Genomic DNA, 27,870 nt, shown 5'->3' with positions numbered 1-27,870 from the left:
GATCATTCTGCATGGAGAATGCAAAAAAGCCTACGAGGAGAAAAGACTAAAATTCCACCCCTACACGGAGAAAGGGGAATGGCGTATACCAATACTGATAAGGCAGATGCATTGGCGGACTCGATCGAACGAGAATCGAGAATAAATTACAGGATAGACGACGATAATGAAGATTTGGAAGAACTGGTTGGAGAAAATGATGAAGAAATGGATGAATTACCAGCTACTGCTGTAATAGACAAGCCCACATCGCCAAATGAAATCAAGGAAATAATTAGAAGTTTGAAGAAGAGGAAAGCTCCCGGAAGCGATAAAATAACGAATGTTATGTTAAAGAAATTACCTAGAAAAGGTATAGCCGCTGTAACAAATATCGCGAATGGAATTATGAGGACAGAACACTACCCAGAAAAATGGAAAGAGCAGAAGTCATAGTATTCAATAAACCATTCAAAGAGAAGAAGTTCCCACAAAACTACAGATCGATAAGTCTACTGTCGGTGTTAGGAAAATTAATAGGAAGAATTATCGCCACGAGGCTAAATGAGGAAACCGAAAATCTGAAACTAATTCCAGTTCGGATTCAGAAGAGAGCACTCAACAGAGCAACAATTATTAAGGCTCACAGAATACATTATAGAGGGATTCCAAAATAAACAAGCTACAGGTCTTGTTTGACTAGACGTCGCCAGAGCATTTGACAGAGTATGGCATGAAGGATTAATATATAAGATGAGATGTGCTGGATATTCGATCAAAATATGCAAGTTGATCAGGAATTATCTCAAAAATAGGAGATTTTACGTGAAAGTGGGAGGAGAATGCTCCTTAACAAGATATATAGAGGCTGGAGTACCCCAAGGGTCAGTGCTTGGGCCACTTCTGTACAACATATACATTCACGATATTCCGAAGAATCCAAGAACCATGCTAACGTTATATGCTGACGACACAGGCATAGCAACTCAACACCGCAACCCAGAAGTAATAGAACGAGTTCTACAAGAAACGATTGACGAAACAAATGACTGGTGCATAAAGTGGAAAATCAAGCTCAATGTACAAAAGAGCCAAGAAATATTACTACAGAAGAGAGAAGTGCGACCCACAACGTAACTGGAAGTTGACGGCGAAGAAATCGACTGGAAAAATGAAGCCAAATATTTAAGAATAACGCTTGACAAAGGACTTACTTGGAAAAGTCATATCAAACAAGCAATCGACAAAACGAAAGCAGCGATGAATAGACTCTGATAGGAAGAAGAAGCCACATGTCTAACGAGGCAAAATTGTAGATAATCGAAGCCGTTGCTAGGCCTCAACTGACTTATGGATCAGTTGCCCGGGGTTTCGCGGCAAAGAGCCATATCAAAAGAATTCAGGCCACTGAAAACAAGCTGCTTCGATGTGCAATAGATGCACCTTGGTTTGTCAGGAATAGACAGATTTATAGGGACCTAAAATGGGAAACCATAATGGAATTCGTGAACAGAAAAGCAGAGAAATTATTCGAAACAGCGAAAAACCATCCGAATCAAGAACTCAGGAGACTAGTGGACTACGACCCAGAGGAAGACAAAAGGAGAATGTGAATTTACCGAAGGGGACCAAGAGATCAATTTAAAAGAGATCAAAATAACAACAGAAACTTATTGAAAAATTCAATAAAGTGTTAATCCAATAGAGGATAAACACATAAATCCGAGCACGATAGTGGGCGAGAAGAAAACCGACTAAGAGATGAACGGTTTATAAACAAATGCCCGGAACCAAAATTCAAGAAGCAGTTGAGGGTTTTTAGTGGGTCTCGAGCTCAGGAGAGTGAGAAACCCCACACTTGTTCCCCCTCAGGAGAGGGTGGTTCGTCTGACTTGCAGATTTTCCCCCTGATACAAAAAAAAAAAGCACTAGTATGCTTTTATGGTGGAATTCAGTTGAAAGCTCTAGTTGTGAATGCGGGGAACCAGAAGAAACCATAAATCATCTGGTTAATTATTGTCCGATGTATAAATTTCAGGATGGTTTTAGAGCTATACATGCAGTTTCCGAATCTTTTTTGAATTGGGTTGTCAATTTTAGTTCAATCTGACATATTGAATCTAATTTTATTATTTTACCTTTTTCTGTTTTTTTTTTCTCTCTATTTCAAACAAAATCTTGCAGAAGACTTTCTGGATTTTCCTTTTTGTTGGAGAAATTGTTGCAATTTTTGCGGTGCGAGATGCTTTTCAATATGGAATATTTCACCTTATTTCGTGAACAATTACACAACACTCACGGGGTTTTTACTGAGGTGTTTCCCTAAGTTCTTGTATCATACACCAATGTGTATTGTACCCTGTTACGCTAACCTCTGCTAAAACTGTATCTCGTACACATGCTATAATTATTGTTTGCTGTTAAAGATTGTAATGCTCTATATCAAAAGAATATATATTTATACTTAGTTATAGTTATACTTAGATAAGATCTCAATGTGGTCGTACCATTTCAAGAATCTATCAACATATAGACCCAGATATCTTATTATGAAACAATTGCGGTATGATTTCGAAGGTATTCCATCTGAAAATTCAAGAGGAAATTTGAAATTTAGGTTATGTTATGGCGAAAACATATTCCACCTTTTTCTACTATAGCGCTATTTCACACAATTAGTTCCATCTACTGCTGGACGGGGCGCCACGATCAGCATTTTGAACGACCAATGAGAGTTGTTTATCTTTCCTTCCTTTGTCTATGATAGTCCTAAGGTAGGTGAATGGAATATGCTCATGTTGGTTATATGCCCACACCCCATAATTTCTATAAGCTTGCGCTAAAGACTATCAGATGGCACCGCAGATATTAACCAACACCATTTGTAGCCGTGTGCGCATGATCTGAAATTACTTTGAGATTTGGACTCGAGGGAGATGAATTAGGCTCATTTGCTACGCGTGTGTTATAAAAAAAGCGAAAGTTTCTCACGTTGTCACTCTTTATGATGAACTATTTTTGAGACGGTAAGTCTCACATCACATCTTAAAGTGTGTTCCCTTGCGATAATTTTAGTGTAATTTTTTTTACGAGTACTTGAAAATTAGTGTATGAATTAGAGGAAATACTACTTCATTATGCCCATGCTTAGATAGAAGTAATATGTACAGGGTGGGCAAAATTCGCTGTCTACTGAAGGGATCTCGGGAACTATAGCAGCTAGAAGAAAACAGATGACACATTCTCGAGCTCTTTTTTCCTTACTATTCCAAATCTGAAAACAGATCCAGCCTAACGGTCATAGATTTTGAGTTATGAACGAAAATTGAGAAATTGTCATTTTCAATGAAGCTGAATAACTCGCTTATTTGAACTCGTATTCGAAATCCGTTGATACATTCTACAGGCGCTTTTTTATGAGGAATTCAAATATGATATTAAAAAAATTTTCGATCCAGTCATCGAGATACGAAAGGGATTTCTGATTTTTCAAATGTAAACTATAGTTGAAAGTTCTTTCATCTTGCTGCAATTTTTTTGCTGATTTCAAAAATGTATCATATGTTGCTATTCACATGAATGTTACACGAGAAAAAAATTCAATTTTTTCCCTGCTTTTCGATTCTTTGTTGAATTATAAGTGGGCTGGGTTACCATAGCAACCGTTGAATATGCATTATATTTTGTGAACCTGAGCCTCTATGATTTGAATCGGGGATTGCTGAATAAAAATTTCGATGATTAATTTGCCATCGTTTGTTCTCGCGATGTTTGGCATGCTTATCTTACGATGGTTCACAATTCGAATACTACCGTTGACAGAAGTACCTATTTTTCATCATCTTATTTCTTCAAAAATTATAATTATAGATAGCTATCGTATTTTATTACTGACTCCTAAAGTTTCTTTCATAAATAGAAAAACGATAATTGAATAAATTTTCTTCTTTAATAATCAGACGAAAGTCTTTTACTCTGTTTAAAAAAATATCGATCTCGATGATATCGATATATAAAAAAAATGATTATTAGTCAGTCGGTGATTCCTACGGCAGAAGGTTGAGTTCATATGGGATTATGTGGAGTTTACGAACTACAATGCATTTTCAACGGTCGCTATGGTTACGCCGGCCTACTGAAAATTCAACAGTGAATCGAAAAGCTTGAAAAAGTATTGGATTTTATATTCATGTGAATAGCGATATATGATACATTTTTGAAATCAGCAAAAAAATTGAAGCAAGATGAAAGAACTTTCAACTATAGTTTACATTTGAAAAATCAGAAATCCCTGTCGTATCTCGAAAATGACTGAATCAAAAAATTTATTGATATCATATTCGAATTCCTCATAAAAAAGTGCTTGTAGAATGTAACAACAGATTTCGAATACGAGTTCAAATTAGCGAGTTATTCAGCTTCATTAAAAATGACAATTTCTCAATTTTCGTTCATAATTCAAAATCTATGAACGTTAGGCTGGATCTGTTTTCAGTTTTGAATTAGTCAGGAAAAAAGAGCTCGAGAATGTGTCGTCCGTTTTCTTCTAGCTGCTATAGTTCTCGAGATCCCCTCAGTAGACAACGAATTTTGCCCACCCTGTACACTGGGCGTGTTACCGCTACATGCAATAATTCATGTTAACATTTTTAAATTATTAATTTTTTCAGATGTCGCCTTACAACAGCGGTTTGTGATCCAAGTTTACCGAGAAAAATCTTCAACAAGCTTAACTGGCCATTCAAAATGTAGAGTTATATGAGTTTTGTTTCATTTGCGTTTCAGTTGTTATAAAGTCGGTAGAATCATGTAGGCATTTTGAATAAATATAAAAATAAAATATAAAGAATACTTACCTACTCTTGTTTGCTTTATACTGTTAGAGTTATGAATGAGCACAAAAAAAACAATGGGCATATTACCAGCTTAGAAAGAAAGATTTCAAAAAAATAAAAGAAAAACATATAAATAGATTTTTTATTTTTTTTTCTCCCAAGAAATTTATTCTATAGAACTATGAGAGTATTTCTGGCGATTTTTTCTGTGTTTTTGGAGGGATCTTCTTAACGTGGGCATATTCCATGTATTTGAAAAATTTTGGTGTAGATTATTGAGGAAACCAAGAATATAATTTTTTACAGCGAATCCCTACTCACTAAGTTCTACCTAATCTAAATCTGGTGAGAGCATATATAGTAACTTCCGGGACACCTGTACATTCATACCATCACAATAGTTTCAAAATATCTAAAGCTAAACTACTAATGGAATTCGCTATTAAAGCAAATTTCATTGGTTAAACTGATGCGCTTTGAATGTAAAAAATTTCAAGAGGATTGAATCTTTCGGAATTATTGTAGTGAGTTCGAAATATGGATACAGTGCTCACCAATTATTTTATGTGGAATTATCTCCCTTCAAATTCTTATAATTCATTCAAACATTTCAAATATGCTTTGGATAATGCAGAAACGCAGGGGCATAGATAAACTCAACTATTCTATGCATTTTGGCACAGACCACATGAGTAGTTTCTTTAATACGAGCACTTCGACAGGTTATCTATGCACTTCTGCACTTGTGACATTATTCTGATATTGTTGCCATGATTTTAATCAAATAACATTGGCATAATATAAAAATATCGATTCATTGAATGGTTTGCTGCAGAATTGTATGTTTGATTGAAGCAATTATCTACCATCTCATTTCGTCAATGGAATATCTAAGCGCTCATTTCGTCGATTTAAATATTAGCGTATGATTCAACAAGGAATCGAAGTCAACAGGAATAGAAATTCTTTTCCGTAGAAACTACTCAATGATACGCTAGTGAGCGTCAGTCACCTATTTCATGGCAACTGAACTCGTTTCCATCGAAACAAACTCAAACAACGAAATATTTTATTTTCAATATTACATACATTTATATTCAGAAGAATTTTATACTTATTTTTCGGTTTTAAATAAAACTTTTCGTATTTACATTTATATTTTGTTCATTTGAGTGATGGATTTTCGTCTTGAGTGGGTCAAATCGAAGGTAAAGAAATATTTTGGTCTGAAATCTGATAAATATTTCCATGATATGCTTTCCAACGTCGATGACCTGGAGGACCAGTTATATTCTTTTCTGGACGATGACATTGTGGCTCAGGACGAAAGCCAAAAAAGATTTTTTTATGTTTATAAAGAATCCTTCGAGACACTTGTTGAGGAGGAAATTTTAGTGCCTGAAATCGGTGAGAAAAAGGTTTACATTAGTTAGAATAAATTAATTTTTTCTGAGCAAAAACTTACCCATTAACGAACTTGACCACAAAACCATCACCTAACAAATAAACGAAACAATTGAAAAGAATTGGTATCCTAGTGAACAATCAATATATCACCATTGCTACCAACATTGAATTTTTCAGTGAGGAAGCCGAAAGCCCCTGCAGTTGAAGATTTACCCCCCCCAGAACCAGCAAAAGGAAAAAAGAGAAAAGGTAAAGGAAAGGAGAAAAAGGGAAAAGGAAAGAAACAATCTTTGCCGAAGGAAAAGAAGGAGGAACAATCTCCGAGAACAGTCATAGATGCAGGTAAACTACCAACAGATTGTAAAGAAAACTGTGTTGTTGCGATTTTTGGACTATTTTCTTATAATTGATGTTAGTTTTGAGGAATAGGTTCTCAAAAATGCTCCTTTCCCGAAGATCCAATTGAGTTCAGTTTCTCTGTTCGAATGAAGAGGATACCTATTTATCGAGCAACATATTTTTTGATATATCAACTGAAAAATTTTGAGAAACTCATTCCATTCAAACATTTGATAGATGAAGATTTGAGGGCCCTACTGAAGTCTTTTTTTTTTGAAAATTTATATTACTTGATAATTTCCCGTAATGAATATCCATTAGTATACCTGTGTTGTGAACTGCACTTACTGATAACTTTTGAAGTTGTGCAAGTCACTAGAATAATGGTCTGAAATCTGTATCGTAAAAGACGATATAAGGGTTCCCTTCTTTCATTTACGAATGTTGATGAATTCTTGTACGTAGTTTTGAAAAGTTTTCAAATGGTAAATGAAGGAATAAGTGTTTCAGTTGTTTGCTTTATTTTGGAAAGATTTTACTCAGTTGTAAATTTGACTGTACCTGAATATTTGCCTACGTTGTAGCTTCGATTGATTTGAGATTTGCATTCATCAACATTTATTGTTAATTGTCACATATATTAACATAACCTAGGTTGTTACTATCATGGTGAGATCTCCTTTTTGAATTACGATACAGCATGCTTTCTTTGCAGTCAATTGTTAATTAGGACTGCAAACAGAATCTCTTATTATACAGCCTGATATCCGTTAGTGTCGGAGGAATAAAATCAAACGTGGTAGATACGTGTAAAAAAAATTGTTTTATAGAATTCACAAATTCCGATTTTTGAGTTATACCGATATTTGGGTACCAAAGGCATTGATAGGTATGGAAAATTTTGTTAAGAGGAAAAACATTAAATGGGTATAACTCGGTCAAAACGACGATTTGACTCATACCACTAATAAGAAGAATAATATGCAACCTTTGGTACCCAAATATCGGTATAACTCAAAAATCGGAATTTGTGACTTATACCACTTTTCCTCTGACCGGCTCATATTATGATAGAAGAAAGTGATCTTTTCCTGAAATCTCGTTATCTTTATGGATTTACTATAAATGGGATATGAAATGAAGTACTGAGTTTCTTTCATTGGAAATCGAATAATGAAATATGGAATTGTTCTACTCTGGGAAAGTTTTGATGCGCTGAACTCTCAAAATAAGAAGTATGCATTGCTACAGCAATTTTGCTCGTCTTGCCCGGTTTAATATACATTACAAATAAAAATATATAACTGTTTTCCTACTGTGAATGTGCACATTTGGACTATGAATAAATCTTATTACCATCACGGGATGAAAGTAGATTAACAGAACACTCATGTTCAGATTTTTATCATTTTGTTTGGTATAATTTCAATACCTATTTCAATATTTGATAAATTTGAAAATTTTTGAAATTTCTATGAATTTTGTAGCGTTTTCATCACCATAGCCGCACTAATAATTCTTTTTCTCCGAATAATTTCGCCTATGGGTAAAAATAGAGTATAAAGGCAAATATCGTAGTAGTCTTAGTATTTCTTTTTCTGATGTGCTCAGTTCAAGTTATTGTTCATAACGATAGATCTTGTTATGTTTCTCTGTAGTGGCCCCAGCTAGAAGGAAAATTTCACACCATGGTTTAAGTGTTTTTACGAGTGTTTTTATGTCGAGTTATATCAGGACACTAGCCTACTTTTAGCATTGCAGATTAATGCTCAATGGTGATATTCACGCTTTCATCATCAGCAGCCTTTTTGACGAGTTTGTGTATCACTAACTCAAATATCAGTCAGGGACAAGTATCTTGTTCAGTTTTTAAGGACCAAAATTGTTAATTCTTTACTTCACATTCACTTCTTTCGTATTGTTTGTAACTCCTTTCAAAACAGACATATGGGATATTGGTTAGATGATTTGAATATGAACTTGAATGAAGAATTTGAAATAACTTTTTTGTTTCAGAAACTGGAGAATCAGTACAAAGACTGGGTAAGAATATAACATATTTTTCATAACAAAATAGTCTCCATTTAGATGACCTCAACTTTTGAATTGTTAATCGAATCGAACTAAAAATTCATTTTCAACCATACGGATGAAAACCATTATTATTCAATACCATACACCCATTCAGATTGAGTGGAACAAGATTAGGATATAACACTGCACTTATAACCATATGTTGCTTATAATCATATGTTGCTTATAATCATATGTTGCTATTCACATGAATGTTACAAGAGAAAAAAATTCAATACTTTTTCCTGCTTTTCGATTCTCTGTTGAATTATAAGTAGGCTGGGTTACCATAGCAACCGTTGAATATGCACTATATTTTGTGAACGTGAGCCTCTATGATTGAAATCACGGATTGCTGAATAAATATTTCGATGATTTGCCATCGTTTGTTTTCGAGATGTTTGGCATGCTTATCTTACGATTGTTCACAATTCGAACACTATCGTTGACAGAAGTAACGATTTTTCATCATCTTACTTCTGTAAAAATTATAATCATAGATAGCTATCGTATTTTATTTATAATATTACTGACTCTTTCATAAATAGAAAAACGATAATTGATTAAAGTTTCTTCATTAATAATTAGACGAAAGTCTTTTACTCTCTTTAAAAGGATATCGATCTCGATATCGATATATCGTCGTTAAAACCCGAAAAATGTTTAACTCCATTTTAGCTGATTTGACAGGAGAGACAAAAAACTTTTTATTATAACCCGTACTACCTAAATATTCACCTTTGTTTTCACAGCAAACCAGCACTATTTTTCCACTACTTCTTATGTTATCCACTGATGTGATGTGGATATATGCACTGACGCCGTGCTAGTGTAAGGGAGGTACACGTATTTCTTTTAAACAATTTCAAGCACGGAGATACACATTATTCTATTTTGCGCGGGAAAAATATTTAACTGTTCGATGGAACTACACAAATTTCTGAGCATGTAGATGTTGATAACCGCTAAGGGATGGCATCAAAATCTCTTTTTTGATTAAATTGGGAGTTACACATTTTTCGGGTTTTAACGACGATATAAAAGAAATAATTATTCGTCAGTCGGTGATTCCCATCGCAGAAGGTTGAGTTCACATAGGATTATGTTGAAGTCACGAACCATAATGCATTTTCAACAGTCGCAATGGTTACGCCAAAGTATTGAATTTTTTTTCTTACGTTATATTCATGTCAATAGCGACATATGATATATTTTTGAAATCAACAAAAAAATTGCAGCAAGATGAAAGAACTATCAACTGTAGTTTATATTTGAAAAATCAGAAATCCCTGTTGTATCTTGAAAATGACTGTATCAAAAAATGTATTGATATCATATTCGAATTCCTCATAAAAAGTGCCTGTAGAATGTAACAATAGATTTTGAATACGAGTTCAAATAAGCGAGTTATTCAGCTTCATTAAAAATGACAATTTCTCAATTTTCGTTCACAACTCAAAATCTATGAACCTTAGGCTGGATCTGTTTTCAGTTTTGGATTAGTCAAGAAAAAAGAACTCGAGAATGTGCCGTCCGTTTTCTTTCAGCTGCTATAGTTCCCGATATCGCCTTAGTAGACAACGAATTTTGCTCACCCTGTATAAAACTCTAAGATACGATATAAGAAATATATAATACCCTCATCTGTTATTTGATGATGACAAATGTTATAAGTTAGACAATATGTACATATTGATAGATCGCAAATGTGTTGCCTAGCTAAATAATGGGGCCAATAGGGTTAAATGTTAACTTTCATCAACTTTTTTTGATCCACTACCCTCATTTCTTATTAATGAAAATCCAGCATAAGTCGGCAGAATATCACACGAGCAATCGGGAAAACATGGCTTGCCTAGTTTCCATTGTAGTACGAGATACGATATAATAAATATATACCCTCATCTGTTATTTGCTGATGACAAATGTTATAAGTTAGACAATAGGCGATTTTTAGCGTGTTACCGGTTACTTGTGGTTATGTCATCTGAAGTTACCGTTGTATTTTAGCGTGAAACCGGTTATGGAGGGGAAGTGATATGACGTCATATCCTACGTCACTAGTATTTACCGCAAATAACCCAGCTCGCGATCAGAGTTATAAGCGGTGACAAGGGATTGTTTATTTGTCAAATGTATGACACTATTGAATGAAAAACGTTATCGAGAAAAAATCGCATTTTTAATTTATTATATTGTGTTCAAAGTGCTATTCTGTCTAGTTCTATTCCTGCCGTAATATACTTTTACGAACGAGTCCATGGACTTTACGGAATGTGGAAAGAAATAAACCATGAACCAGTGGAATGCAAGCAATGCTTTCTTGGAGGAACTGGATGTTGGCCACCAAAATATACCATTCGTTCATCAAAGAGAAGAATATTGATCTCCGCCAGTGTAGAACCTTATTCTTGGTAGAAAAAACATCAGCTGCTATAGAACCCATCGCTGTTTTTTTGAAAACGATTCCAGAAATAGTTCCGAGCATATACCAAGTTTCACCAGTATAACAGAACAGTCCAGAAAATGTTCTTATTAATGCATGTGCTGAAGAGTTCTTTTTTTTCACATTACTTGAGCGAGTACCATTGTACATAAGTATGAATAAATTATTCAAATATCTATTGTTCAGAACCAAAATATTCAGAATTTCACGAAGGTGTCCTCTTTTAAGCAGAAACGTTGAAAGAATATCATAGATTCATGATTCATGGTATTGTGTCCAATGTTCATTTAGGAATGGACGGTCTGTAATATTCTTTTCGTATCTCAAAATGAGGGCTTTTACTTATATTCAATCTACTATTCGTTATTTTAGAATACATTCGATCGTAATATCGGACATGGTATCCATGTTGAAGCAAACTTGTTCCGATTCCATTTCATAATATAAGAGGAAAAAGTCTCAACTGAGTATTGAGTTGAGGTTATTTTTGTTTTGACATTGTCGCCGACTGAGGCGCAACGATATTTTAGTGGACTTGTATGAAAGAAAAACGAATTTGACAAATCGAATATTGGCCAATTCCACCTACCTTTTAACAGCTGAATTTGTAGATCTCGCTGGGTAGTTTGGCTTGGCAGATCAGATTCACTGATTTTCTTGTTTGTGAAGACACAACAATGAGAATTGATGAGAATAATTAAGATTCGCTCGATCGAAATTTTCACTCTTCGGTTCAACAACATTCCAAGCATATGTCTTCTTTCTTCGCACCAGGTATTATATGAAAATTGGCCAACACACATGCGCGAAAAACTGAATGAACCGCGAAGTACGTACACTACACGCAACAAACACTTTAATTTGGAAGGAAAACAGAAAATAAATGAGGCGTTACAATAGTTCCATTGTAACAATAACAAAAATATATTGTATGAGAAAAAATTAGAAAGCAACCCATACATAAACAAAAAATGATGCCCGAACATTCCGCCCACCTAAAATAGAATTATTTTACATACATGATTATGATTGTCCTGGGAGAGGACATAATTTGACCAACGGTCTTTGCAGAATACCGCTAGAAGTGCGAACAGTAGCCACTCGTGCTATACCGTCCTTACCCAGATGAACATCAACCACGCGAGCTGTACGCCAACGTCGAGGAGGTTGCTGTTCATCCTTGATCAATACAAGTTGTCCTATAGATAACTGAGAATCGGCTGGTGTAAACCATTTTGTTCGTTGTTGCAAAGTATTTAGGTATTCAACATGCCACCGTTTCCAAAAATCCTGATGTAACCGAGTTAGCAGTTGCCATCTGGATAATCTGTTCATGGATAAATTGGATAGGTCAGGTTCAGGAAGGTCGGAAAGAGGAGAGAGGGTAAGAAAATGACCTGGAGTGAGCACAGATAGGTCATTTGGATCTGTACTCAAAGGACAAAGTGGCCGTGAATTTAATACCGCTTCTATTTGAACGAACACAGTATACAACTCTTCGTAGGTAAGCACCTGATCACCAACTAACTTGTAGAGATGCGTTTTAACGGATTTGATTCCGATTTCCCACAACCCTCCGAAATGAGGAGCTGAAGGAGGATTAAAATCCCAATCCATCTTCTCAGCTTCTGCGGCGTACTTCATATTATTGAGAAGTTCTCGTTGAGCACCTTTGAAATTAGTACCACCGTCACTAAATAACCTATTGCATCTACCTCTGCGAGCAATAAAACGTTTCAGAGCAGCCAGAAAGGCTTCACTAGACAAATCTGAAACGAGTTCCAGATGCAGTGCTTTGGTCGTGAAACACACAAAAAGACAGAGATATGCCTTGAGAACCTTTGCACCTCTACCTCTGGACATGGTAATGCGAAATGGACCGCCAAAATCGACACCCACACATTGAAAAGGCTTCAATTGATTAACGCGACAAGATGGAAGATTGCCCATCATCGGTTGTAAGGGTTTTGGATTAGAACGAAAGCACGTTAAGCATTTTGAAGTGACTCTTCGAATATGCTTTCTTGCAGATAAAATCCAAACCTGCCGAGAGAGAAGGAATTGTAATGTTTGTGAACCTGGATGAAGATATAATTGATGGAAATGCTTGATGAGCAGATCAGTGAATTTATTGTTACCTGGCAATAACGCTGGATGTTTATGGTCATATTGAAGGCCAGAAAACGATAATCGACCACCCACACGCAAAATATCATCATTTCCGATGAAGAGATTCAGTTTCTGAAGATATTTCATTGTGATAGGACGATTTGATCGAAGATTTTGAATTTCCTCACCAAAAACTCTTTGCTGAACGCATTTAATGAGAAAGTTGAGAGATTGTTTTCTTTCCACGGATAGGATGCTACCGACTCTTTTAGATAAAGGAGTTCTAAGATTGAAAATGAAACGATGTAAATATATTACAACTTGGTTGAGTTTAGAGAAGGAAGAATATTTAGCTATGAGCTCGTCAAATATATCAGATGAAGTGAAGGTACTCAGAACAACCCGACGCTCTTCATCAGTTGGAATTTCTTTGATTGGTGGACCACAAGTCTTCTCAATCGGATCCATAGACTGAAGCCATGGAGGTCCCGCCCACCATAAGGAATGGTCTAACAAACCGGAAGGAGACAAACCCCGTGATGCACAATCTGCTGGATTATCTTGGGATTTAACATAACCCCATCTATCTGGAGGAACCAATTCTTGGATTTGTGCAGTACGATTACTCACGAAACTTTTCCAGCGGTAAGGAGATGATCTAATCCAATGAAGTACTACGGTTGAGTCTGACCAAGCGAATACTTCATCCACCTTTAATGAACCTTCATAGGATTTTATTACAATAGAAAGCAATTTTGCAAGGAGGAGCGCTGCACATAGCTCCAACTTTGGTAGAGTCATGCGTTTGATAGGTGAGACTTTTGACTTTGCACAAATGAAAGAAACATTTATTGTACCATCAACATTTAAAAATCGGAAATATATGACAGCGGCATACCCCTTTTCGCTGCTGTCCCCAAATCCATGAACTTCACATTTAGAAAATGATTGCGTGAATATTCTGCGCGGTATTCGCAGAGTGGACAGAATGTGCAACTCTGATTTGCACTGACTCCAGCGATTCAATATATCCGTAGGAGGAACGTCGTCCCACTGTAGACCGAGTGTCCAGAGATGTTGAATTAGATGTTTGACAAAGAAAGTGAATGGAGTTAGAAAACCGATAGGATCAAAAATACGTGCCAAATCCGACAGAATGGTCCGCTTTGTAACTGGTTTTTCGTTAATATCGATAGAATACGAGAAATGATCTCCAGATGGAAACCACCTTAATCCAAGAATTTTCAAAACCGAATTATCATCGAAATTCAACGACTGTTGATGTCGATGATCTGGTGGTAAATGATTTATTAGCTCTGGAATATTACTGGACCATTTTCTCAACTCAAAGCCGCCTCGCCTCAATAAAGAAATTAACTGTTCCTGTAAACCTCGAGCTCCCTCCAAGGTATCACTACCCGATAAAATATCATCAACATACGATTCCGATTGAAGAACCGTTGCTGCTAAAGGAAAGTCTATCTCTTCATTTGAAGCCAACTGCTTGAGTACTCGAAGGGCAAGATAAGGAGACGAACCAACACCATACGTAACAGTGTTCAATTCGTATACTTGAACCGGATCAGAAACCGAAAATCTGAACAAAATTCGTTGAAACCGTCTATGAGAAGGGTGAACCAGAATCTGCCTATACATTTGTTTTATATCTGCGGTTAAAACAACATTATGAAACCGAAATTTCAACAGAAGAACCATCACATCTTTCTGAAGCTTCGGACCTGTCAAAAGAATTTCATTGAGAGAAACGTTTCCCGAAACCTTCGCAGAAGAGTCAAAGACCACTCTGAGTTTTGTGGAAGGACTATTTGGATTGAAAACAGCATGATGTGGCATATAATACTCATCAACAGAAGGACAAGCTTCAGGAAGTAACGTCATATGACCACAATCAAGATAATCGTGCATGAACTTGTTGTACTCGCAATGAAACTCGGGAGAATTTTTGAATCTACGCTCTAGTGAAAATAGACGACGTAACGCCATGGAGTAGGTATCTCCGAAGGAACTGGAAATCGCTTCTTTGAAAGGTAACATAACCATAAAACGACCAGTAGAATCTCGAGAGTGACTTTCGACAAATATTTGCTCACATAGAGCATCTTCTGCCGAAGACTGTTCGAAGTTAGGAATTTCTTCGATTTCCCAAAATCGCTTGAGAGTTGCATCAATCGAAGAATTAGTTGTGAGATGAAAAGAGTTAATTTTTGTTGATGGGCTAGAAGTATTTCCCATAAGTATCCAACCGAATATGGTTTCTAACGCCGAAGGTTGAAATAGGTTTCCTTGTAAACGACCTGATTTCAGAATTAAAGGAAAAATAGCTGCTCCCACAAGCATATCTATAGAACCAGGAGAATGAAATGATGGGTCAGCCAAATTAATATTCGAAATAGAGTCCCATTTATGATAGGGTACAAAACTGTTGGGCATATTAGAGCAAATTTTTGGTAATACCACAGCTTCGATGGTATAAGACGGATTTATAGATCCAACAGGACGAATCGTACAGGTAACGGAATCAGAAACAGATGATGATGTCTCACCCAAGCCAAAAATACAAAGTGGAGTTTTGAAACATTTAAGACCTAACCTTTTGACGCATTTCTGTGCAATTATATTCGTCTGGGATCCTGGATCCAAGAGAATGCGAATGGTTTGATATTGTCCTCGAGCATCTAAGATTTCAACTCTAGCAGTAGCTAATAAAACCGTAGACGGTGAAACAGAGGTGTTTGTTAAAACTTGAGGACCATATGAAGTGGAAGGAGATGAACTATCATTGACAGAATCATTAATGTTAGAAGATGGATCAATTGGTTTCAAATGTAACAATGTGTGATGATTCTTATGGCAATGGCGACAAGTTGACTTTGACGAACAATCTGATACTCTATGTCCCGAATGAAGGCAGTTAATACACCAGTTTTTATCTTTAACTATCTGTAACCTAGTTGAAGGAGATTTTTCCATAAAAGAAGAGCATTTATAAATTGTATGTTTATCGTTACAATAGCTACATGACAATTTGTTCATTGAATTCGATTGAGTGAAAAATGCTGAGCTTTTCTTATGAGGCTTATCATTTTGTTTCGATGTTAAATGCGCGCGTTGTGAAACTGCAAGCGTTAATGACTCTAGAGAGATGCACTGATTTTTAAGAAATTTAGTAAGAGCACGATAAGAAGGAATTTCTGTGGAACATTCCTGCAGTTCGAACCTCTTAATTGTAGCTGTATCTAATTTCTGCAAAAGTGAATGAAATAAAACGAAGTCCCATTGTTCAATGGGTAATTCCATATTCTTCAAACATGCTAAATTTTCAGAAAAAATAGCTAATAAATTTCTAAGACCATCTACTGACTCATTATTAAGTTTAGGTGCATTGCATATTTCCTGCCAAAATGAATTTGCTAGAAGCCTCTTATTTTGATACCTTTCAGTTAATGTTTCGAAAGCTGAATGATAATTTTCACTCGTTAATTGAAATCCCTTTAGAAGATTTCGCGTTGCAGGAGATAATGAACCGAGTAAATATTGGAATTTATCAATATCTGACAATGTGGCATTCTTGTGAATAAGACTATTGAAAATATCGAGAAACGTAGGCCAGTTTGTATAATTTCCATCAAATGTTGGTAAGGAAATTTTCGGAAGTTTGACATTTGGCGTTGTCGATGTTGTATCATTATTCGAAGCAGTTTCATCGGAAAATATGTTCGTATAAACAGTCTTAACAGTGAAGAAATTCTCCATGAAACTTGTTCTTATTGTTTTTTCAGCAGCCATATCCGGATTTTCGGTAGTTGACATTATCGAGATTATTGAATTATGCATTGTTTTGAATTCTTCGAGAATGTCATCTAAATTTGAACATCGTAATTTAAATCGAACATGCAAACTCTCATCAGTCACAGCCACATGAGCGAGTGCGAGAATTTCCTCAATCTCATCTACCTGCAGCTGACGAATCGCTTTTGCCTGCTTCAACTTATTACTACTCATTTTATTCGTAGGAATCAGGAATGAATGAACTTTGATATTCTGCAAAGATTCGAAGGAACAAATACAACAGATGAATCTCTATTATAGGTGTGTTCAATTACCCCCAGTTAAACCCGAAACTATTTACGAAATTAAGAATTAAATTGAATGACAATTTTATTTTCAGAACGAAAATGAATATGAATGTGCGAATCGATGACGTGAATGAAAATAATCAGTGATGAAGGAAACAGATTGTGATGTTTACGATAAGCAATCGAAATGTGGGATAGAGGTCTGATGCTCTCTCCGCTTCTTATCGGAAACAACACGAGAAAAAAATGAATTAGGTGAAACGAATATTTATGAATTGAAATGAATGAATTTCAAAATTAAAATGTTTGTTGGAAAGAAAATTCGGCTCCGTAAGGACCAATGTCGCCGACTGAGGCGCAACGATATTTTAGTGGACTTGTATGAAAGAAAAACGAATTTGACAAATCGAATATTGGCCAATTCCACCTACCTTTTAACAGCTGAATTTGTAGATCTCGCTGGGTAGTTTGGCTTGGCAGATCAGATTCACTGATTTTCTTGTTTGTGAAGACACAACAATGAGAATTGATGAGAATAATTAAGATTCGCTCGATCGAAATTTTCACTCTTCGGTTCAACAACATTCCAAGCATATGTCTTCTTTCTTCGCACCAGGTATTATATGAAAATTGGCCAACACACATGCGCGAAAAACTGAATGAACCGCGAAGTACGTACACTACACGCAACAAACACTTTAATTTGGAAGGAAAACAGAAAATAAATGAGGCGTTACAATAGTTCCATTGTAACAATAACAAAAATATATTGTATGAGAAAAAATTAGAAAGCAACCCATACATAAACAAAAAATGATGCCCGAACAGACATGTAGGTACGATCAATCATTTTATATAACCGATCTTATTTTTGCGATTCATACTGGTTATTCAAATCATTCTTCCCGTGGAAGAGTGGGGGGTAACCGCAAGATACCGCTAGTAACATAACCGGTAACACGCTAAAAATCGCCTAATATGTGCATTGATAGATCGCAAATGGGTTGCCTAGCTAAATCAGGGGCCAATAGTGTTAAATAATGTTAATTTATCAACTTTTTTCGATCTACGACCCTCATTTGTTATTTATCGAAATCGAGCATAAGTCGACAGAATATTACACGAGGAATCGGGAAAACATGGGTTTCCTAGTTTCCTCTTGGTACTCCTATGAGGTTGCCAGGTACAAGCAGGTTTACAACCGTCATTTATATACCCTCATCAGTTCTTCAATTAGTTTTTTTTCAATGAAAGGTTACTTTATCCCCTATATCACAGTATTAGGTTGCCTGGTCAAAAGTGGGGCACATCCATGGTTGCCTAGATTTTATATGTTAAGGTTTAAACGGCAGCAGGGAGAGCGACAGAGAGTCGCTTCATTGATCGAATGCTGGAATTAAAACAGATTGAATATCAACAATAATTCCAAATGTTTTTCATTCAGTCATTTATTTATCAATACTATAATACAACGATACATAAGCATGAAATTTTATTCTGATTGTGAGTCATCAGAAGAATCCACCTCAAAATCAATATCTTCTTCGTTTTCCTTAGTTTTCAAGGTGTCAAGTATATCCTGGACTTGTAAGGGTGTTGCATCCCCTACGAAGCATGTTGGCTTCAAATAGCTATCGAAAAACCAACCGTATTCTTCCGGGTTCAGTTTGACGCAACATTGATCAGTTGCATGAAGCCACATTGTGTTAACAAAAATTATACGCAAAATTCTTTATTTCAGTGGAATCCAGCATAGTGGGATCAAATTTGAGTAGATGGCCCTCACCTTTTTAATAAATATGTCTTTGTTTTCCTTGTCCATATGTTTTTTGAAACACCCAATATCCAGCATCATTAACGCTATACACTGTTTGATGCCATAAATAAAAGCAGTTTCTCTCCGACGAAAAAATCTGCTGGATCTGTCAATGATGCGAATATTTGCATTAATAGACTAATTGAACAGTTAATCTATGTTTCCATTCCGTAAACAAGCGTGCTCTCCAAGTACAGAGTTTCTCAAAAATATTGATTGTGACCAAAAAAAACCTGATGTAAAAATGAAGAAGTGTTTCGTGTGTGGTTTGAAGAGAAAATCGAATGCGTGCAGGAGTTTACTGCTCTTATTTATGGCATCAAACAATGTATAAGCATCAATGATGCCAGATATTCCAAAAAACATATGGAACGAGGGAGACAAAGATAAATTTATTGAAAAGGTTAGAGGCATCTACTCAAATTTGATCCCACCATGCTGGATTACACTGAAAATAAAAATTTTGCGTACAGTTTTTGTTACCGCAATGTGGTTTCATGTAACTGATCAGTGTTGCGTCAAACTCAACCCGGAGGAATGCGGTTGATTTTTCGATGGCTATTTGAAGCAAACATACTTCGTAGGGGATGCAACAACCTTACAAGTCCAGGATATACTTGACACCTTGAAAACTAGGGAAAACGAAGAAGATATTTATTTTGGAGATGGTTCTTCTGTTGACTTAGAATCAGATCAGAATAAAATTCCATGCTTATGTATCGTTGTATTATATTATTGATAAATAGATGTGTGAATGAAATAAATTTGGAATTATTGTTAGTATTCAATCTGTTTTAATTACAGCGTTCGATCAATGAAGCACCCTCCAAAGATCAGAAAAATCGTTTCTCTCTCTGTCGCTCTCCCTGCTAGCGTTTAAACCTTAACTTATAAAATCTAGGCAACCATTGATGTGCCCCACTTTTGACCAGGCATGTGAGATAGGGGATAAAGTAACCTTTCATTTAAAAAAAAGTCTATTAAATAACTGATGAGGATATATAAATGACAGTTGTCTATCTGTTTGTACCTGGCCACCTCATAGGAGTACCAAGGGGAAACTAGGCAACCCATATTTTCCTGATTCCTCGTGTAATATTCTGTCGACTTATGCTCGATTTTGGTAAATAACAAATGAGGGTAGAAGGTCAAAAAAAGTTGATGAAAGTTAACATTATTTGACACTATTGGCACTATGAATAAGAGCAGTAAACTAGGTACGCCTGTAGGTACGCATTTAATTTTATCCCCGATGAAAATATGTGCTGGATCTGTCAGTGATGCCTGGAGATCGGGTGCTCCAAAAAAATATGGAACAAAGGAAAACAAAGATAAATTTATGAAAAAGTTCAGAGGCATCGACTTAAATTTCATTCGTTAGTTTTGATTAATGCGAGTATGAGCATCTACAGTGGACCCAGGAGCAAATTATGTTGTTCCTGGAAACACTGCAAACGGAAACAATCATTTGGGATCCCAATGACAAATGTCATGTCTGTTTAGGTGCGCATCTGCGACACCTTGGGAGTCTGTGTGCCCGTTGAAGAATTGAAAAAAAAGAAGGGTTAAGGATTCGCTATTTGCAACATACAGGGGCCATTGTAGAAAGATACAAGCGTCTTTAAAATCTGGTGCCAGCGTAGACGATGTATAGGTATCGACCGGTTTGGTTTGCTTTTGATTTCATGGACAGCTATTTGGGATCGGTATTCAAATGCAAGCAAACAATTTACAAAGTACGCACGCTACTCAAAGCGAAAATGAGCTTCGCGAAGTTGAACGAGTGTGTAGCCTCACACTTCGGACTTCGTCAAACTTTCTAGGTTACTTCGCCGAGGAGCCATAACATATAAAATCTAGGCAACCATGGATGTGCCCTACTTTTGATCAGACAACCTAATACTGTGAGATAGGGGATAAAGTAACCTCTTAATTAAAAAAAAAGCCGATTAAATAACTGATGAGGGTACTTATATAAATGACGGTTGTACCTGGCAACCTCATAGGAGTACCAAGGGAAAACTAGGCAACTCATGTTTTCCTGATTCCTCGTGTAATATTCTGTCAATTCATGTTGGATTTTCATAAAAAACAAATAAGGGTCGATCCAAAAAAATTGATGAAATTAAACATTATATAACGCTGTTGGCCCCTGGTATAGCTAGGCAAACCATTTGCGATCTATCAATGTACAAATTATCTGACTTATAACATTTATAATCATCAAATAACGGATGAAAGTATATATTTCTTATATCGTATCTCGTACAACAAGTAAGGCTTTATTCAATAACGTTAACCCCAAAATTGTCTTTCAGAAGAAGAAGGTGGAGAAATTGGAGAAGATGTCTTTTCCACCCCGAAGGAAGGTGTCACAGAGACAAATGGTAAGGATTCAAAACAGTAATCGTTTATTGGGAAATTATCGTTTTGTATCTGTTCAAGTGTCTGAGGAAGAGTACGATGAAGATGGAGAACTGCTGTCGGTAGAGTGGGAAGAGGAAATTGTTATGGTTCCCGTAAGTTCCCACTGTTTTTTCATATGGCCATACATGTAATTTCCGAAATTATTGTTCTACAGGATTAGCCATTTTTATAACTAATTCGTAACCACGCCAGAAAGGCTTTTTTCCTCCATTTTCTTCCACTCTCTTATGCAGGTAACTCATGAGGCATGTTATCGGGACCTTCTGGTAGTCTGCTTCGATATCGATGCCGAAAAATACCATTTGGCAAACCCCATTCTGCTCGAGACTGGGAAGTCTAGCATTCAGCAAAGCTCATAAAATTATTATCATTGAGCATTCTGTTCAGCATCCGCATTCAAATAATATTTATTTGGTAAGAAGTGCAAAATGGACATATGAAGTGACACTTTTAAATTTATTGATGTTTTGAAATTTATTTTTCAACTGTTGTTAAAATGATACATGCTTCTATAGCAACGAAGGAAAAAATAAATATCCCCGAATTCAGTATGAATTCAAATAATGAAAATATTTAATTCAAGGACTCTCTGCTAACAAGAATAATAGGGGTAGAATTCGTCACAATACAAATACAATCTAAAACATTATTCATTTCTTACAAAAGCAAAGAATAAGACTCACAATGGACAATTCTTAAAGATTTTCAAATCAGATGTCAATCTTAGTCCCTGAGTCAAAGCATTAAAAATAACTTTAGACCCATGTATAAGGGTGACATTTCTGTTTGTGTCAAAGAGTGATGTCGGTAGTAGGTTTTTCGTGTCTGGTTCTTCGTGGTAAGAACATGAAAACTAGCACTTTGTAAACATATAGAATATAGACCATATAGTTACGTCCAGTTTCATAATCGAATTTAACGTCACATTAAGCTTAAAGCTTCCTTTACTGTTATGTTTAGTAGGGTTAAAAGAGGCTTTAAAATTAAAAGGACTTTAGGTTTGATTATGAAACCGGCCGTTAGTGGCCTCTACATGACTCTCTGAACCTCAATCGCAGTAAAATTCTCAAAATTAGTTTGTTTTGAAAATACATTCAAGAGCTCCTACCCCAAAATATTATCCCATATAAAAAAGAGAATGAGAATTTGAAAAATATAAAATCTTCAATCAATCAACCCTAGTCTTCAATACGGCCATTGAATATATTAAAATTCAAAAAAATATTGTATGAAACATGTTTGGAAACACTTTTTGTCGTATGTCGCGTAATTTTGCGCAACGAGAGAAGCGAATAACGCTATAATTACGAAAAATAATGCATTTCCCAGCTAGTTGCACAAATAACAATTTTTCCACGACCTTTGAATTTGTGATAATTTTCCTTCAATTCAGTATTGTAGATAATACCTGTCGAAACTGGAATTAATACGAGAAAGCGGGTAAAAATTAACTTTTTTAAATCATTTGAACTTTTCAGAAAATGATAACCAAAACATCCCAGGATTATACGTTGCATGCGAATTTTGGCCTCGTGAAGGAGGCGCTGCAACCGCAGTGTAACAAACGATTTGTATACTTTTATCGGAAAACTGAGGAGGGCATACCCAACTATGACTATGCCGAAGATGCAGAAGCAGAGATGTCCTATTTGTTCATCATTGGATGCTGCAATGGTAATTTTTTGATCAACGCCAGTCAGCTCATTCAAAATGTAAGTTTACAAAGTGTGCCGTCAAAAATTAGTGGGTTTCTTCGAGGAAAATATGAATGACTACTTATACAGTATACGCTAGGTACCTATAGTAGTATATGGTTGCGCTTCCGCGTTTTATATAAGTTATTGAAATGGTTTTTTTATGGAATACGGAATACCTAAAAAAATATTGCATAATGCTCTACCTACTTAGCCAATGAATCATAAACCTGAACACGTATGATCAAGAATATAATTCACAGGATTTGTTTGACGATATATTCAAGCCAAAAAAGCTTCCTTCATTCGTGGGTAAACGAAAGCAACTTACATGACTGTCCTTCTTTGTTGAAATATAATTTACTTTTACAAGAATTAACACAACATTTCTCAATCATAATTGGAAATAGTTTCTTCACTGTTCACAAGTTCAAAGGCTGTGTACTTACGGTTAAAAGGAAATCCAATATGAAAACAGTATTATTACCATATTCAGAAAAATGAATCACCAAATAAAAAAATCGAAAAGCCCCAAAATTTCACGAGTTTCACACATGTTTGTTAACCTACAACCCCACGCCGGCGCATAAAATAACCTACTAAACTAACCGCAGGCCAAGGGTATGATACCATAGGCCCTACTGCGACGTTGCATTTTAATCGTGAACAAGGCTCTGTGAAGACGGCTGTGGTTTGGCTAAGCTCCTCGTCACGTCCCGCACAAGAATCTTAAAAAGGCTGATTCTTCGATAAATGAATAATCCTTTTACTTACTCAAACAGAAAACACGACACCTCTACCAGCTGGGAGAGAAATGATGATGTTGCAGTCATTTTACCAACATTTATTACTGTGGAACACAATTGAATATATAAATTTTTTGGCAGACGTTTTGGCTGTTCCTAAATGCCTGACAGAAGCCATTTTTTTACGAAACATAAAGTGAAATTTCGAACCATTTCAGGAAGGTTGAAATTTTAATATTATATAATTTCAATATTTAAAAGTAAAACATGAAATTGGTTGTCAATAATTCGGTAACTCAATTCTTTTAGCAACTTATACACAGCAGGTTTCATAAAATTTCGATTGTCCGATCAACGATTTGACACTCACCCGATTTCTAAAACGAAATCACCGAAACCATTTCATTTCTGAATATATTGAAGAAGTAGCAATTAAGAATAATTGAATGGACGTATGAACTTTTAAATTTAAAGCGAGAATGATATTCTGAATGATCATGACTGAATTATCGATTGAAAACAAATTGACGTCTATTCTTCAGTTAAGCGTTGATTCCCCGATCAAGATTTATGATACCCGGGGTTAATCTGCCTTTTGGCAGACGCCCCCAAGTTTTCGCGATAGGTACTACGTTATCGGACAGAGCAATAATCACAAAAAAGTAAGTGAATACAGACAAAAAGCAATATATTAAAATAAAAAAAATCCGATGTATTTGAATTATCAGGATTTCAATGACACATATTTTGAAATTTAGAAAAACAACCAATCAGCCAGGGTGTTCTGAAAGTAAACTGCCGTACATTAACTTTATATTCACAATCGAAGAATAACTCTTCTTTTCTTAATAATTTATAAGCCGAAACGGCTTCATTTCAGAGTTTAATGAGAAAAACGAAAAAAAAGCCGAATGAATAATTCGAAATAGTAATTTCAAGTTTCAAGTAACTTTTAATACAACAGTCATCCCTACAAAAACTGCTTCAAATTCTGTCCGTTACTTCTGATACGCGCTTCTGAGCGTCTAACTATTGAGCATTCAGGAGAGAGTGTATGTAGACAATTTGTCCATTAAACTTTAACTATATAGACCGAGAGCTGGCAGCAAAAACAACTACCTCATAAGTTACCAAAGGTTTGGTTCGGCACTTTGGTTCAATTTTATTACGAAAACTTGAACCCGCCCGTCTGCAGGTCTCATTCATGCATGAGAATGTGTTTTATTTTTTTAACCAGAAACGGTGCCTCGTACAGCAAAAAGTCAAGAGACCGAATTTGCTCCAAATTGAAAAAGGATTTAAAAAGTAATTTTTATTGTCGGAAAAACCAGTGGCGTATGATTTTTTTTAACTGAAAATATTCAATCTCGCTGCAGTACGGACGCCACTGGTAGAATAGAAAAGAAATGATATTATGCAAAAAGTGCTCCTTTACGCTCAAAACCTATGTCTCAAATTTCATAAAAATATTTCAAGCAGTGTGAAAGTTATTAATAAAAAACATTTTTTTTTTCTATAATTTTAACACCACGTATCTCGGAGAGGAAACATTTCTCGACATATGTTTATATGACAAACTAGGGCTTATTTTTGATGTAGAATACGTGGTCTGTTTCGAAATAGCGACCACCCCTGTTGGCAGACGCTTACGATTTCAATTCAGTTAAGATCCTATACCATTTTGACACAACATTCATCTTGGTAACTTTTAGGAAGTTCCAATCGATTTTTTCTCATCTTTTCAATTTTTTTTTCCATAAGGAGGCGACCACTCACGCCCGGCAGACGGGCGGTTTCAAGTTCTCGTAATAAAGTTGAACCAAAGTGCCAAACCAAACTTTTGGTAACTTATGAGGTAGTTGTTTTTGCTGCCAGCTCTCGGACTAATAGTCCATTGAGAAAAATAAGGTTATTTTTCGATTCTGAATTTATGATGGTATAATTATGACGGGAATTACTTTCTATGCCGCCTGTGAAAGTACTTCATTAGAGGGTTGAATAATACGGCAAACCCAAAACCCAACAAATATAATAAGGTATATCTACTTGCTATGGCCGCTAGGATTTCATGAAGACCTCCTAAGAACTAAAACTTAAGAAACTGACCAATCTAATTATTATTATTATTATTATTATTAAATTACAATAAGAGTGGAGGTAAACACCTATACACTCAAAAAAAACAGCGAAAAAAAAAAAGTATTCTGCTTATAAACTAGTAGTAATAGGCAGATAACAAACACATTAACGCCGTCTACCAATTAGATTGGTCCTTTTCTTAGGTTCTGATACTTAGTAACGCTGTGGAAACCTACCCCGGTTTAGCATACGGGCATTATTGACATAGAAATCGTACGGATATGGTATTTCGGGTATGGCCAAGAAAATTCAAATTGCTTTGAAACCATCATTCATACAAAAGATGATGATGATGATCAGCAAAGTCGCAGAGTACCGGACCACAATCGGCTGTTGAAGAGGTTTTCATGTTTTCATGTCCCTGAATAATTCCGGATGAAGAATAATAAAAAATCAACAATATTTGTTGATACATTACTTAATTATATTCCGTTCGCAGGTTTTCCACCCACTTTTTGAGGGATACTTTCAAGAGCCAGTAGTTAAGCGTGCTATCCCACAAAGACCAGAGGAGCAAGGAGACTCATTTCGTGTCTCGATTAGTTCAGTAGAGGCTGCAGATCTGAAGAGACCATCTGATTACAGGAGGATGTCCTTGTCAGTTAAAAAGGCTCGGGAGAGGAATGAATTGAGAAGTATAGTTGTAGGACATGAGGCAGCCTCTAGGCGTAAGAGGAAGGAGGAGACCATAAGTAATACTCCCATTAAAGATGACTTGATCACGGAAGTAACAGCTTTTGGAGAAAATTTGGACTGGTAATGTTTTCATATTCGTCAGTTTCTTTTTATGAAAAAGACGAAATTGTTTTCGGTCTGATGATGATCCGCATAAAAATGGGGAATTCCCCTCAATTTGGGTTATCACTTCATATGCAAGTTTAAACTGAATAGTAATGAGTTTCATTCATGATTTTTTCAAATTCAACTCGGAAACTATTCAAAATCATTCTTCAAATATGGTGTTTTAAAATCCAAATCGCTTGGTTTCGAGTTTACGATTTGGCAACAGCGCCTACTAGACAATGAAAAGAACAATGTCCGATCAGCTTGTTTATAAAATAACAGCTGTTAATTTACAGGCGCGTACTTACTGGCGAGCTTCAACTGCAACCGGCCATAAAAATCCCATAAAATTTTACGACCTTCCTCGTTCGTTGCAGACTTCATAGACAGCCATCTTTGTCTATCTCATCAAGATAATACATTTGTTGTCCTTTATTATCAAGGCATATTTCAGTCGATGTTACCAACTTGTGCAATCGAGATAAAACGCTTTAAACTTTAAATATCCATTCTCATTTTTCATTTCTAAGTGCTTAAAATAATTTTTTTTGGGAAACGGTTGAAATGGTTATTTCAAAATGAGACGTTTCAAAGATATTTCATAAAGAATACACAATTTTCGTCAGAAGGAGTATTCCCTATTATATCTACGGTAAGTCAGTACGGATTGACGTATATGAACGTTAATGAATGTCGACAAGATCCTTTTACTGTTCGAATAATGTTTTTTTTTTTTCGTTCTTGTGAGATAATCTCCAAGGAGTGTGCGACTCCAAGCTCTTGTTTGGATACTCACTAAACCTCTCATAAATTCTGGATATTGTTTTTCATCCAGCCTTCGTTTTGGTTTTTTTCCTCTTTTGTTTCCCTTTTTTCTCAGTTGGTTGTTCATCATTTTATTGACTCTCGAACTGTTAATTTTCATTCATTATAATCATTCACACACCCTTTCATTTTGTTCTTGATATCTGTAGGCAGAG

At 35.7% G+C, this 27,870-nt stretch overlaps 1 protein-coding gene and 1 long non-coding RNA gene across 2 annotated transcripts in view; one reads left to right on the top strand and one right to left on the bottom strand.

Annotated features, from left to right (window-relative positions):
- Positions 1–5,869: 5,869 nt before the first annotated feature.
- Positions 5,870–6,408, bottom strand: LOC123306448. The gene is made up of 2 exons (XR_006536913.1): positions 6,280–6,408; positions 5,870–6,212 (listed from the first exon to the last, which is right to left on the bottom strand). It is a non-coding gene; the product is annotated as an uncharacterized LOC123306448 (long non-coding RNA).
- Positions 5,990–27,870, top strand: part of LOC123306447 (dynein axonemal heavy chain 10) — a 60,931-nt gene continuing 39,050 nt past the window's right edge. The window contains exons 1-7 of the mRNA XM_044888453.1: positions 5,990–6,221; positions 6,399–6,563; positions 8,577–8,603; positions 21,420–21,488; positions 21,547–21,620; positions 23,007–23,240; positions 26,547–26,863. Of these exons, the coding sequence (XP_044744388.1) occupies positions 5,990–6,221; positions 6,399–6,563; positions 8,577–8,603; positions 21,420–21,488; positions 21,547–21,620; positions 23,007–23,240; positions 26,547–26,863 (1,118 nt within the window). The remainder of the gene's footprint in view (positions 6,222–6,398; positions 6,564–8,576; positions 8,604–21,419; positions 21,489–21,546; positions 21,621–23,006; positions 23,241–26,546; positions 26,864–27,870) is intronic.

Source organism: Coccinella septempunctata, chromosome 2 (assembly GCF_907165205.1).
Source record: "Coccinella septempunctata chromosome 2, icCocSept1.1, whole genome shotgun sequence".
NCBI classification, from domain to species: Eukaryota; Metazoa; Arthropoda; class Insecta; order Coleoptera; family Coccinellidae; genus Coccinella; species Coccinella septempunctata.
This window is presented reverse-complemented; position numbering and strand designations above follow the sequence as displayed.